The 14,623-nt window shown below is 31.9% G+C and overlaps 1 protein-coding gene across 1 annotated transcript in view; it reads left to right on the top strand.

The window, feature by feature from the left end:
- The window catches only part of LOC145260307 (cytochrome P450 3A8-like), a 65,193-nt gene that overhangs the window by 35,216 nt on the left and 15,354 nt on the right, over positions 1 to 14,623 (top strand). The window contains exons 6-8 of the mRNA XM_080118195.1: positions 3,779 to 3,867; positions 6,411 to 6,559; positions 10,281 to 10,405. Of these exons, the coding sequence (XP_079974321.1) occupies positions 3,779 to 3,867; positions 6,411 to 6,559; positions 10,281 to 10,405 (363 nt within the window). The remainder of the gene's footprint in view (positions 1 to 3,778; positions 3,868 to 6,410; positions 6,560 to 10,280; positions 10,406 to 14,623) is intronic.

Raw genomic sequence — 14,623 nt, 5'->3', positions numbered from 1 at the left:
AGTACATAACATACACGTTTTGGTGTCGAAGATTATACAAACAAACAACACTGACGCACCCAAGAGACAAACAGAGACACTTCTAAATATGTATGCAGTAGATGATCACAAACACTAGAGACAAACATGTATGATACAAGTAAATATATACATTCCTTATATACACAGTATCTATACTCCTATAAATTTGGGGTTTTATTTTGTGTATTGATATTTATATTAAAACCTTTTTCTATTTATTAAAAAAAGAAAATACAACTTTTGTTATATATGGGTTGTGGAATTGCATTCAGCTAAAAAAGATTTAGCTAATTTGCATATTCTTTTAAACATTCATTTTATTTATTAGTTTTTTTCGGTTTTCTTATGGGATGATCATTTTTAGTTAACTATTACATCTAATCTATTCATGCAGATATTTTACGTGATTTATACTTGCGAAATATTTTCGTAAAAAACACAAACCTCTTTATATATATATATATATATATATATATATATATATATATATATATATATATATATGTATGCGTATATATATTTTGCTTTAAAAATTTTGCCTACCAAACTCCTCTATCAGTTTTTGGTCTACAGACATGAAACTTAATATATAGGATATCTGAACCCATATGAAACTTTATATTCGAATTTTAGCCTGGGAAAATCGGTGTGAAAATTAAAAAAATGGAATTTGCCAGATGAAGGTCGAATGACAGCATTATGAATATGCATGCATAACATAATAGCTATTAGTTCATGTTTTAATTTTTAGCCTTGCAGCAAACATGTTGAAATTTTAATAAAGAAATAATTTTTATTTATTTTTTTTATACACACACATTCAACATCTCGACATTTAGCGAAAGGGATGCACTCTTTGATCTGCCTTTTGCAGGTCACTTCCATCATCATCATGATCATCATCGTTATAATTCCCTTCCAGCAGTCTGCTATACTTCCACCCTCTGGAGAGGGGTGAAGAAGGGAGGAAAAAACGACATTTGCCTATTTTCGTTAGTTTGAATAGCCCTGCCTGTGAGGAGGAAGTTCTACTTCTCCGTGAAAGAGATTTTGATGTGAAATTTTGTTACATGTTTTTTCTCCTTTATAAAAAGACTTACTAAACTTTCATCGTAATATTGCTCCAGTTATTAAAAAGCAACAAGGTTTTATCGACTGGAAAATTAGTACCAGTTATTAAAAAGCAACAAGGTTTTATTGACTGAGAAATTAGTCTCTAAAGGATTAATGGAAGAAACCGGTCGAGTTTTGAGGATTTCTTTTCTGTAAAAGACAGAAATTAATTTCGCCGACAAGACTAGTTGATTATCGGCACATGTGACCTCCAGGAAAGATTATTCAACCGAAGTTTCCTTCACAAAAAAAATATTCCATTAATACCAGAATTTATCCCGTGAATTATTTTATTTGTACACATAAAGCCTACCTTTGTTTTCGTTTCTTTCCTTTAAATTTAAAGGTATCTGAGCCTACTCAAAGGAAAAATAGTTTACCTCTTTCTCCCATTTCAGGTCAAAGAGACTTTATTTGTTTGTGATTCCTTTCAGAAAAGAAAAAAAACATTTTGTTAAAAGAAGAACAGGACTTAAAACAAGGACTTAAAATAACTGTTTTCTGTTTTTTATATGTTCTTTTCTTTAAGCCTTTCTTACAAGTAAGAATTGTCGTCTTTTTTGTATTATTTTTTTTTATTTTAAATGTTAAGTTTTTTTATTAGTTTCCAACAAATTTGCTTTATATGCTTTTTTCATTATTTTTTTCTTTCATTTTTGTTACCATGAAAAACGGATTTTGGTAACGAACCCAAAATTATGTTAAACATGCTTTCATAGCTCATTAATTATAAATAAACTATAATGACATCTCACGATCAAAGTTTTATGCCCAATGCTTCTAATAAGATGAATGATCTCAGCATGACAAGTTTAGTTTGTGCAACAGAAGTTAGTTAATTTAATTAACATTAAAGGAAATAGTAAATCGTAAGCTAAACAGTGGTGGCGCACAAGTCATTTTTTTAAAAAACTTTTTAAATCATTACTATATATTGAGTCCAATGTAATGATATATACGAAATCTGTATTAATCAAAAAATCATATTTAAGCATATTTTATGACTGGGCAATGCCAGGCGGCCTGCTAGTCTAATATAAAACGCTAAACTAAAGAGAAAAGTGAATTAATAGAATACCAAATATTAGCAATGATTATGTCAATAACATGACATTATGAATTATAGAAATGATAAATAATTCCATATAAGTAAAAACACACTGAATAAATAAGTATAGGTTTGGGATTGTGCAATCTTTGCTTCACTATAAATTCCTGATCACTTAGGTAACATATCAAGTATTATCTAGTGTCTCTCGAGAGGTAGTTCCTGTAAAGGAATTATAAATATCGGAGCTGCAGGAGTCATATGTCCGAAATCGTATTTAAATTATAAATTTCAAAAAGTAATCTTTTGAGTAAACCATATATTTGCGTAATAAAATATTTTTTGGAAATTTATTTTAATTTAAAGTTTGCCGCCTCAAAAACAATCATTTTATACAATGATCAAATTTATACATGCACACGGTACACATGTTTCTATGGTTAAGGTTAGGATTTATTGGTTTTGGGTTTTTTTTGGGTTTTTTTTTTTTTTTACTAACAAATATCCTTAAGTCTTCTATGTTCAATTGCTTATGGAAGAATTCAAATAACATTTTATCAACTAACAACGAGCTAATGCAAATCGGCTTTGTTTTAAAAAAGAAATACATTTTTAGTTTTTCAATCAATTACGATGAAAACATCTGAGAAAAAAATGGTTAGAAAGTTGCTCGCATATTTATACTTTTTGTGAAAATATATACACACATTAGACATATTTTTTATGGTAATATGAAAATTTAAAAAAAAAATAGAACAAAAAAAAACAGCAACAATGTTATAACCAAATATCTAGAAATTAAAAAAAAAAGGGATAGAAATCGGTAATTTTATCAGAATCAGAGCTTTAGAACAGTATTGGTAATTTTTATGGTAATCTGGAAATTAAAAAAAATAACATTATCACAAATTTTAGAAATTTAAAAAGAATTGGAATCTATAATCATAGCAGTGTAAGTCTCAAATTTCTTGTTTAATCGATGTTGTTTAATCAATAATAATTAAGACAAACACAATGATATAATTGAAAAAAAAATACTATTAACAAAAATATGTTACAGAAGTACACATTCTGTTTCTGGAGCCATAGCTGCCATGAATTGACAAGTGTTAGATGTAACTATATTTATATTATAGTCTCTGGCCAAGTTGGGTCCCAGACAATGTGCTTCTACACACCTCCCCATCATTTTCTGATGATTGCAATAAATATAATAGTCCAGATTTCAATTACTAATAGGTAACAAGTGAAACCAAAGCGAAAAGTGAATTTATAGGATATCAAGTATTACCGATAATTAGAGGTAACACTGTCCCTCTATAAATTGCAGCAATGGTAAATAATTGCATTTAAGTAAGAATGCATCAAATTAAGTAATTCGTGTGAACTTCAACAATTATGCCTAAAGAAGTGTCCCAACGAATAAAAAAAATTAATTAATTTTGGCTATGGTGAGAATTTTTCTTTCTTTTTGAACAAAAATCAATCCCACAATGCAATTTGCCACATGTACGAGTCTAAATTCCAATGGGAATTTTTCAATTAATTATACCATTAATTATGCCATTAATTATACCATTACTATGTTATTTACAGATGACACCTCTTATTCACATTGCAATTTCTAATCTGGAAAAAAGATGTGAAGCTTACGCAGAATCTTGTGATGAAGTAAACATAGTCTCGTGAGTATTATTAATATTTGCAAACAATTGCATTATTTAAAAGGGTGGCACAAAAATTTATTTACATTAGACTTGAAGAAGGCCATGTTATAGTTAGTTAGGAAGCAGCCCCACAGTATTGTTTCACCGACAGGAAAGAAGTTTTACTAGGTGGAATTTTGTTTAGCATTATGTAGAGAAAGAGAGAGAGAAAAATGGAAAATATTGGCAGTAGTTGTAGTTAGACAAGTTTTTGTTGTTAATGTTTTGCAAGGTGGGGGGCATCATAAGTTGGAGATTCTGTGCAAAAGAGGTAATAGAGAAAAGCGCAGCAAAGTTAGTTTTGTACTCTATTATTCTCTACGCAAGTCAACACTTATTGATTATAATAATTTGGCCTGGACAAATAGATAAAATAATAAGTCCTCAGACTATGTTGATTGATGGTGTCCGACGTCATGTGAAAGATATCCGCCCTTGTTATGCCTCTTCCTATTCTGAGGACGATGAAGAAAATCACTTATAATTTACGAATGATCCTGATCCCCTACTGCCCTTTCAGATGAGTATAGAAACACTGTCTACAGAACCAGACGAGGAGATGATAGAACATACTGGTGGTGATGTTGGTAGTGATGAAGAAGATGAAAACTAGGAAGTGACGCTTCCGATTCTTTGAAGAAGGATCCGACAAGATGGGTATTTCCCCTTTGCCCTGTGATCATGAGATCGAGAGGGGGGGAGGTTTGAAGAGAAAACCATAACTTACCTAGCAAAGGTTGGTTGTGTAACAAAAAAAGGACAAAAACGCTAAAATGGTGACACCCAGTTGGTTTTATCGTTAACGGTCACGTGAGCAATGCCGTTTCTATGCAAATGAGGTGAATAAAAAATGATGTGAAATATACAAGGGAGGAGTTGGAAGAAGGCGTGTGCTACACACGTAGGTAGGCATGTGCGTGTGCTACGAAAAACACCCGTCTAGCTGAATCCACTGTGAAAAATTTCCCCCACTCTTTATCTGTGCCTAAATCAAAACGTGGATTCCATGAACAAAGCTTCTTTCTTAGAACTGCATGCCTGTGGAACTCTGTTCCGTCTACCTGCTTCCCACCTGACTACAACTTGGATGTCTTCAAGTCCAACGTTAACAAATTCCTAATGAACCGCCCCCTTAAGTAAACACTTCATCAAATCTCCACACTAACGTAATGTACTTGCAATAACCCTTATCCCTGAGTGGCTTCCGGGCCTTGATAAGTGGTGACCACTGTGTAAAAAAAAAAAAAAAAAAAAAAACGTAGGTAGGCATGTGCAAGTCAACTTGAGTGCTAAGTTTTGAAGTTGGAAATTTTGACAGCAGTGTGTCAAATTTACCAGAGAAATTGTTAGTTTAATCATATTTTCCTTTTAGAATTTTTTTCTTGTAAATAAATTTCTTGCATTTGAAGGACTGGAAGGAGCTTATGTGATGACTAAAATTAGCAACAGATGGAGTAAGTTTGGGGGAAAATTCTGCCCATAATGCCAGGTGTTGTGTGCACAGTGGCCAATGGTGGTTGAGGATATGCGTTGCATGGAGAGAAATGATATGATGGATGGAGAATGAGAGACTTTAAGACAAGCTTATCTGATGATCTCAGAGGAAGATCGAATCTGGACAGTATAGAGAGATGTATACAAATCTGAAGACTTTGTTGGTTTGGTCACATCGAAAAAATGGATGAGAGTGCTTGGGTTAGTAGATGTAGAACATATACGACATGTTGACATACCAGTTTCCGATAGATCACTGAAGTTAAGCAATGTTGAACCTGGCCAATATTAAATGGTAACTATTTGGGAATACAAGGTGCTGTATGTGTTATCAGCTTATCTTAGTACTGTTTGCATTAGTCCTGGACTTATCCTTGCCGCTGGAATCAATCACTGCTGATTCACGAAAGGTATGGTTGAGGGTTGTGCAACCCTTGCTTCACAATTACATGTACAACACAGGAGGTATCCATTGTTTTTCAACATAAAACAAAAGCCATGAGAGGTAGAACAGTTGAAATAACAGTCAGTTGTTAGGGGATGATCGACGGAAACATGGAAGGAAGTGATAAGGAATGGTTGTGAGAGAAAGATGGATGACTAAAGACCTGGCCAGAGATAGATTAATTTGGAAGTCAATTTCTAAAAGGCATCAGACACATACCAGCATGTAAACTTGATGTTAAACCGAATATGATGAGCATGTTTTTTATTACAAATTTTTATTTATTTATTTTATTTGTTTTTTTATTTTTTTGTTTTTTATTACAAATTTTATTTATTTATTTTATTTGTTTTTATTTTTTATTTTTTGTTTTTTATTACAAATCTTTTTGATTTATTTCAGATTATTTGGAGATTATACGATGGATGTTTTTTTATTTAATTTTTTATTTAAAAAAAATTTTTTTATAATTAAAAAATTTTTTTTATTTGTTTTTATTTTTATTTGTTTTTTATTACAAATCTTTTTATTTTATTTTTATTTTTTATTTGTTTTTATTACAAATCTTTTTGATTTATTCCAGATTATTTGGAGGTTATACGATGGATGTGATTGCTTCAACTTCGTTTGGAATCAAAGTTAATTCACAAAATGATGCAGACAATATCTTTGTCAAAAATGCCCGTAAAATCATCGAGACGAACCAATTACATTTTATCTTTGCCTTAAATTGTAAGTTTTGCTTTATTTATTTGTTATTTATTTATTTATTATTTATTTAAAAAAAATTTTTTTTTTTTTTTTTTTTTGCATTTTCACCCCAAACAAGGAACAGTGCAACTTTGATGTAGGGGGCTACTATCCGAGACATAATTTGCAGGGATACTATGTAGGGAGTTGAGAAACAAGATGTCTGTTTACATTACACTTGAACTGTTGCATGTCAGTACTCTCGGGAAAGCAGGAACCCGAAAGAAAATTCCTAATCTAACAGTCCTAAAGAAGAAACTATCAGAATAGAAGGCTTTCTTACATCCAGAGATTTCTACTGAGTAGGGGTGGGATTTTGCTGCTTGTCGGGTTTGTGAGGGGGGACAAGGGCTTGTAATTTGCCGAAGTACCGACTATTAAAATATTTGTAAAACAGGCAGAGGGATGCAACATTTCGTCAATGGGACAGCAGTTGAAGCCCAGCTGATAGTCCGGGACCTATTAGGTTAGCGACTCTCTTTTAAACCTTGTCTAAAAGGGAGAGACTAGTAGCAGATGCACCAGCCCAAATGTGGCAACAATACTCCATACATGGGCGAATACTCTCAGGCAAAAGTAACTTGCTAGCACGGTAGAGAGAGCCCACCTTCTTTGCAGCAGCCTTAGCAATACCCTCACTGTATCTGTTCCAACTCTTGTTCCCCGTGAACGTTAAGCCAAGGAGTTTGAATGAAGTACTTTCAGGTAATGTATCATTAATCATGGCTATTTGTGGTTGAGAAGGTTTCTTATTAAAGGAAAGAAGCTTAGTCTTGGAAGCATTGAATGTTACCAATTATTTTTGTCCTCATTCCACTACAGACTGAAGATCTTCCTCTAGGGTTGCCTTCGATACGTTTTCCCCCTCATGTCTGTTATAGAGCATGGTGTCATCAGCAAATATACCAATCTCAGAGACAGTTTTATCAGGGAGGTCATTTATGAATATCAGGAATAATAAAGGTCCAAGGATCGACCCCCTGAGGTACACCCACATTTATATCACATTGTTTTGATGTACAACCATTGAAGAAAACCTGAATTCTCCTCTTATTTAAGAAGGATTTAATTATATTAAATATTCGTCCATAGGATCTGATTTTCACGAGAAGACCACCATTCCACACCCTGCAACAGGCCTTAGATATATCTATAGCTACTGCTCTACTCTCTCCTCCTTTATCCAGTATATACATTCAGAGATTATAGTTAGGATATAGATACAGGCTTGCCTAAACCCATACTGTAGGTCAGATAGAAGTTTAGCAGCTGTAAAGTGGTGGACTAGAGCTTGATTAATTATGGACTCAAATATTTTGGCAAAAAGAGGGAGGAGGCTAATAGGGCGATAATTTAACGGGTCAGTTCTTTCGCTAGAATTCCTGCAAACTGGTACCACAGAAGGAGTTTTCCAGCAGTAAGGAAAGCAAGATTCGTTATGGCATTTGTTAAAAAGTTTGGAGAGAACTGGAGCAACTTCAGTGGAGCATTTTTTTTAATAATACAGCCAGGATGAGATCAGGTCCACATGCTTTTGAAGTGTCTAGGTTTTTTATAATATGTACTTGAGAAGGGATGATTTTCAAGTGTTATATCCCGTTTTGACGGTATATAATAACATGACAAAATACGCCGAGTGGAATGCATAACAAAAAGGTTTATTCGTACTTCAAATAAATACACAATACAAAATGGCTGCTCGCCTTGAAGTTGATATATGCGTAAATGAAGGTAAAGGAAAAAAGTAACTTAACGTGTGTGAGCGGAACGCTCGTCCTGGGAGCTTGGTTAATCCTGACTACACTTGGAGAGTGTAAGACGCGAGACGGTCGGGCTAGTGCGTACCACTGAACTGACTCCAAGACAATGCAAGACGCTCTTTTATACACCGTTTCGTATCCGGTGCTATCCGTAATTATGTCCCTTATAACATAAAGTCATCTAGTGTGATTTCTGTCCACAGAGGAAAATCTGGAAGGAGTCGTTTGCTGGGTCCAAAATAGAGTTGAAGACAATCAGATGACCGTTTTCAGTTGCCATGCAAACAATTTCAAGATTGTTGGATAGTGGGGGAATTGTTGATTGCCCATTATTTACTACACTGTTGTAGATTTTCCAGAAGTAATGAGTTATTCGTTTTCTGATAGTTTCAGTATATTTTCTATTGGTCATTTCCTTCTTACAATTATTTATTTCATTTCGCTTCTTGATATTTTCTTTTCTTGTGTAATCAAAACAGTTTCTCATTACTTTACACAGTTCTTTGCAAAACCTAAGCTGGTTAGGTAGTAGAAATGGCAGTTATAGGCAGCCAGTCCAAGGACCAGTGGTGATATATCATCATATACATATGGACCAGAATTAGGTTCTACATTTAATAATGTGTAACCACATTTTCAACTGGCCTACTAGGCATCTTTGTTAATCTGACTTTAATGAGAAAGCTGGTATTACATTTTTTTTAGCTAGCAATTTTATCCTGGACTTTGTTGTCAATATAGATTGTACGAGTCCTTCTAGTCTTGCACAAAAACATGCGTTCACATCTCAAGCCATTTTTCTTGTCATACGCATCCGTGCACACAAACATACGCACGTACACACATGTAGATATATTCACGTTCACGTACATACTCACATTCACATGCATACACACACACGTACTCACATATGGGCAACGTCACTTCCTTTTTGAAGGAAATCCACACATGCGCAAAAGACCACCGGAAACAACTATAAAAGCAAGGGACATAAGCTGCTTCCTCCCTTTTTCAATTCGGCTTCCGACCTGAGAGGTTGACGGAACAACTGGCTCCTTTCGGGGCGTGCCCCACGTCACCTGCTACTATGTGTGGGGGCAAGAGTCAACAGACAGTATGTACACTTTACACGCTTTCAATCTCCATGGTGTGGATTGATTCTCTCTCTCTCTCTCTCTCTCTCTCTCTCTCTCTCTCTCTCTCTCTACAACAATAGACTTTCTCTCTCACCAGTTAACAGCGAGAGACGCACGCCAAACTAAACACGTGCTGTACCCTTTTCTTTCATTTGTTTCTTCACGAAATAAATTCTAGTTCATTTAATTCAATTTAACTCGTCGTTCGTTTCTTCCTCAAGACAATTCATTTTTCCTATTTTGTACGACTGGGGAATTATATAATATATCCACCACACCACAACAAATTGGTGACCTGACGTGAGATGAACACGCATTTCCTTCTATACCCTAGTCCACTACAAGTACATCTCAAGTCGGCTTCTGCATTTAATTGATGCTTTTAAGGATGAAAAGTTGGAAGAATGCTGCTTCATATAAGTTGTTGGGAACAGCAACAAGTTTGTTATTGTGATTTCTGATTTTATTGGGAATTTTTGGGATTTTTGACAAAAAATGTTTTTATCAATATGTTATTCATCGTATTTTATATAATATTCGTATTTGGCTCAAAATCAATTGGAGACTCGATGGCATTAGTGTCGCAACGGCATTTGGAGTCAAAACCAACAAGTTGGGAATCACTTATTTATACAATCCTTTATATTATTCTTAAACACTTATTATTCCCAACCTGTGAGTCATGACCTTACTTGGCAGAAAAGACATTTCCTTCACATTTACAAGTGATTGCATATGATAATGATGATGGTGGTGGTGATGATGATGATGGAAATAGATTTCTATAATATTAATTTTTTTTTCCAGATATTTGCAATCCTCTCTTTAAATTTATAAATTCATTGTTTTTAAACTTGATGGTGACGCAAAGGAAATTCTTTGTTAATTTTTGTAAGCTTCTTTTGGATGACAGAAGAAAAGACAATAACAATGTGAGTATCCATCTTAATTTTTATCATCTTCTTCATCATCTTCATGACCACCTTCATTATCACCTTCATTATCATTTTTATCTTCGTCATCTTCATCATTATCATCTTTATCTTCATTATAATCTTTATCATCTTCATCATCATAATTTTTATCATCATCTCCATTATTTTCATGACCACCTTCATTATCACTTTCATTATCATTTTCATTATCATTTTCATCATCATGATTATCATCATGATCATCTCCATCTTCATTATCATCTTCATTAGTATCATCATCTTCAACATCATATTCATTATCTTCATCTTCTTCATTATCATTTTTATTTTCATCATCTTCATCATTATCATCTTTATCTTCATAATCATCTTCATTAGCATCATTATCTTCATTATCATCTTCATTATCTTCATCTTCATTATCATCATCATCTTCATTATCATCATCATCTTCATTATCATCTTCATTATCATCTTCATCTTCATCTTCATCTTCATCATCATCTTCATCATCTTCATCTTCATCATCTTCATCTTCATCTTCATCATCTTCATTATCTTCATCTTCATCATCTTCATTGTCATCTTCATTATCTTCATCTTCATTGTCATCTTCATTATCTTCATCTTCATTATCTTCATCTTCATTATCTTCATCTTCATTATCTTCATCTTCATTATCATCATCTTCATTATCTTCATCTTCATTATCATCATCTTCATTATCATCATCTTCATTATCTTCATCTTCATCTTCATCATCTTCATCATCATCTTCATCATCTACATTAGCATCATCATCTTCATTATCATCGTCATCATCTTCATCTTCATTATCATCGTCATCATCATTATCATCATCATTATCATCATCATTATCATCTTCATCATCATCATTCTGATTTGCTATTGAAATGAACAAAAAAATTTCCGATATTTAAGTTTTAAATCTACAAATCCTATCAATCAAATCCAAAAATGCCCTAATCCCAGACAAGACCATATCCTAACAAGCTTTTAGATTCTCCTAATCTTGAATTTACTTTTAACAATAAAAGAAAATTCCAATAATTTAAATCATTATAACAAAATGATACAAAATGATTCTTAAAATATGGTTAAATGTTGATCGTTTTAATCCCTCCCATCTATGGAAGCTTCATTTTTTTTTACAAAAATGATTTTTTTTTCTGAACCCATAACTTCAGTCATGTAAGCTTCATTTTCATACAGTTTTCACCATTTCAGTCAAGGTTTTTTTTTTTTTTTTATTTTGCCTTAAAGTATTTGGAACTCCATTTTTCTGTCATGAAAAACTCCAAGGGAGCCTAATTATTATTTACCTCCAACTCTACTTTAGAGCTAACCCACAACACCCTCCCAAATTTCCCTGTGCAGACTTGATTATCACCTCTTCCCATGTCTGTAATATCATAAAAAAAACTTCCAAGATGTGTGGGTTTGATCTCATCCCTGCTATCAAGAAATGCTCAGCTGATTTAGCCTCCGTACTTTCCAATCTCTACAATAAATGCCTTGTTGAGTCTTGCTTCTCTTATAGCTGGAGGATGGCCTCTGTGGTACCAGTGTACAAGAATTCTGGTAAAAACATTTATCCTCTCGATTATTGTCCTATCAGTCTCCTCCCCCTCTTCAATAAAATCTTTGAGACCTTAATTAATCAAGCACTAGTCCACCACTTTTCAAAATCTAATTTCTCTGACAAACAGTATGGATTTAGGCAATGTCGTTTATCTAACAGCCATCTTTGAATGCATATACCATGCACCGGATAACATTTATTGCTAATAAAATTTAGCTGTTCTCCCTTAACAATTACAATACGCCTCTCAAACCACCGATATCCATGGCAAATAACACCCTACCTGAGAATTCTTATTTCAAACTCCACGGCTTAACATTCTCAGTCAATATGAACTGGAAAAAATACATTGAGGACATTGCGAAGGCTGTCGCAAAGAAGGTAGGTTCCTCCTATCATGCTAGGCAATTACTCACATCTGACAGTATCCTGTACCTCAACAAAGCCACCATTCGCCCATGCATGGAGTATTGTTGCCATATCTGGGCTGGTGCATCTACCACTAGTCTCCCCCTCTTGGATAGGGTCAAAAATGTTTACAATCTAATAGGCCCACTTTGTCAACTAAGCTCCAACCCCTGTCCCATTGCCACAATGTTGCATTTCTGTGTCTGTTTTACAAGCATTTTAATGGAATGTTCTTTCATGAACTTGTTACACTTGTGCCACTTCGACGTACATATCCCTAACAAACCTGCTTAGCAACAAAATCGCACCCCTTCACTGTTGAGGTCGCCGAGGTCCCTAAATGCCAGAAAGATTTCTACTCTAATAGTTTCTTCCCTCGAACAGCTAAACTTTGGAATTCCCTTCCTACTACCTGCTTCCCTTACTGTACTGATATATAAAAGTTTAAATGTAATGTAAACCAACATCTTGTAAATCTTTCCTAGGTATGGTCCCAAATAGTAGCCCCTTACATCCGAGTTGCAATATGCCTTGTTAGAGGTGAATGTAAGTAAAAAAATAAAAATAAAAACTCCAAGGGTGATTGAATATTATGTACTCATCTTGTGAGGTATTGCAATTAGTTTATACTCTTTTGAAAAACGAATGCAACTCGATATTTATTATCCAATTGTAAGAAGGAAAATAGAAGAAGGGAGACAGAACACTTGAATTAATCATTTTGTGAAAACTTAAAAGATGCAATAAATATTAAACAACATTTAAAAGATGCAATAAATATTAAACAACATTTAAAAGATGCAATAAATATTAAACAACATTTAAAAGATGCAATAAATATTGAACAACATTTAAAAGCTTCAATAAATATTAAACAACATTTAAAAGCTTCAATAAATATTAAACAACATTTAAAAGATGCAATAGATATTAAACAACATTTAAAAGATGCAATAAATATTAAACAACATTTAAAAGATGCAATAAATATTAAACAACATTTAAAAGATGCAATAAATATTAAACAACATTTAAAAGATGCAATAAATATTAAACAACATTTAAAAGATGCAATAAATATTAAACAACATTTAAAAGATGCAATAAATATTAAACAACATTTAAAAGATGCAATAAATATTAAACAACATTTAAAAGCTGCAATAAATATTAAACAACATTTAAAAGATGCAATAAATATTAAACAACATTTAAAAGATGCAATAAATATTAAACAACATTTAAAATATGTAATAAATATTAAACAACATTTAAAAGATGCAATAAATATTAAACAACATTTAAAAGCTGCAATAAATATTAAACAACATTTAAAAGCTGCAATAAATATTAAACAACATTTAAAAGATGCAATAAATATTAAACAACATTTAAAAGATGCAATAAATATTAAACAACATTTAAAAGATGCAATAAATATTAAACAACATTTAAAAGATGCAATAAATATTAAACAACATTTAAAATATGCAATAAATATTAAACAACATTTAAAATATGCAATAAATATTAAACAACATTTAAAAGCTTCAATAAATATTAAACAACATTTAAAATATTCAATAAATATTAAACAACATTTAAAATATGCAATAAATATTAAACAACATTTAAAAGCTTCAATAAATATTAAACAACATTTAAAATATGCAATAAATATTAAACAACATTTAAAAGCTTCAATAAATATTAAACAACATTTAAAAGCTTCAATAAATATTAAACAACATTTAAAAGCTTCAATAAATATTAAACAACATTTAAAATATGCAATAAATATTAAACAACATTTAAAATATGCAATAAATATTAAACAACATTTAAAAGCTTCAATAAATATTAAACAACATTTAAAATATGCAATAAATATTAAACAACATTTAAAAGATGCAATAAATATTAAACAACATTTAAAAGCTTCAATAAATATTAAACAACATTTAAAAGCTTCAATAAATATTAAACAACATTTAAAATATGCAATAAATATTAAACAACATTTAAAAGCTTCAATAAATATTAAACAACATTTAAAATATGCAATAAATATTAAACAACATTTAAAAGCTTCAATAAATATTAAACAACATTTAAAATATTCAATAAATATTAAACAACATTTAAAATATGCAATAAATATTAAACAACATTTAAAAGCTTCAATAAATATTAAACAACATTTA

This window comes from Euprymna scolopes, chromosome 36 (assembly GCF_053919585.1).
Source record: "Euprymna scolopes isolate OS-2025 chromosome 36, ASM5391958v1, whole genome shotgun sequence".
Taxonomy (NCBI): domain Eukaryota; kingdom Metazoa; phylum Mollusca; class Cephalopoda; order Sepiida; family Sepiolidae; genus Euprymna; species Euprymna scolopes.
This window is presented reverse-complemented; position numbering and strand designations above follow the sequence as displayed.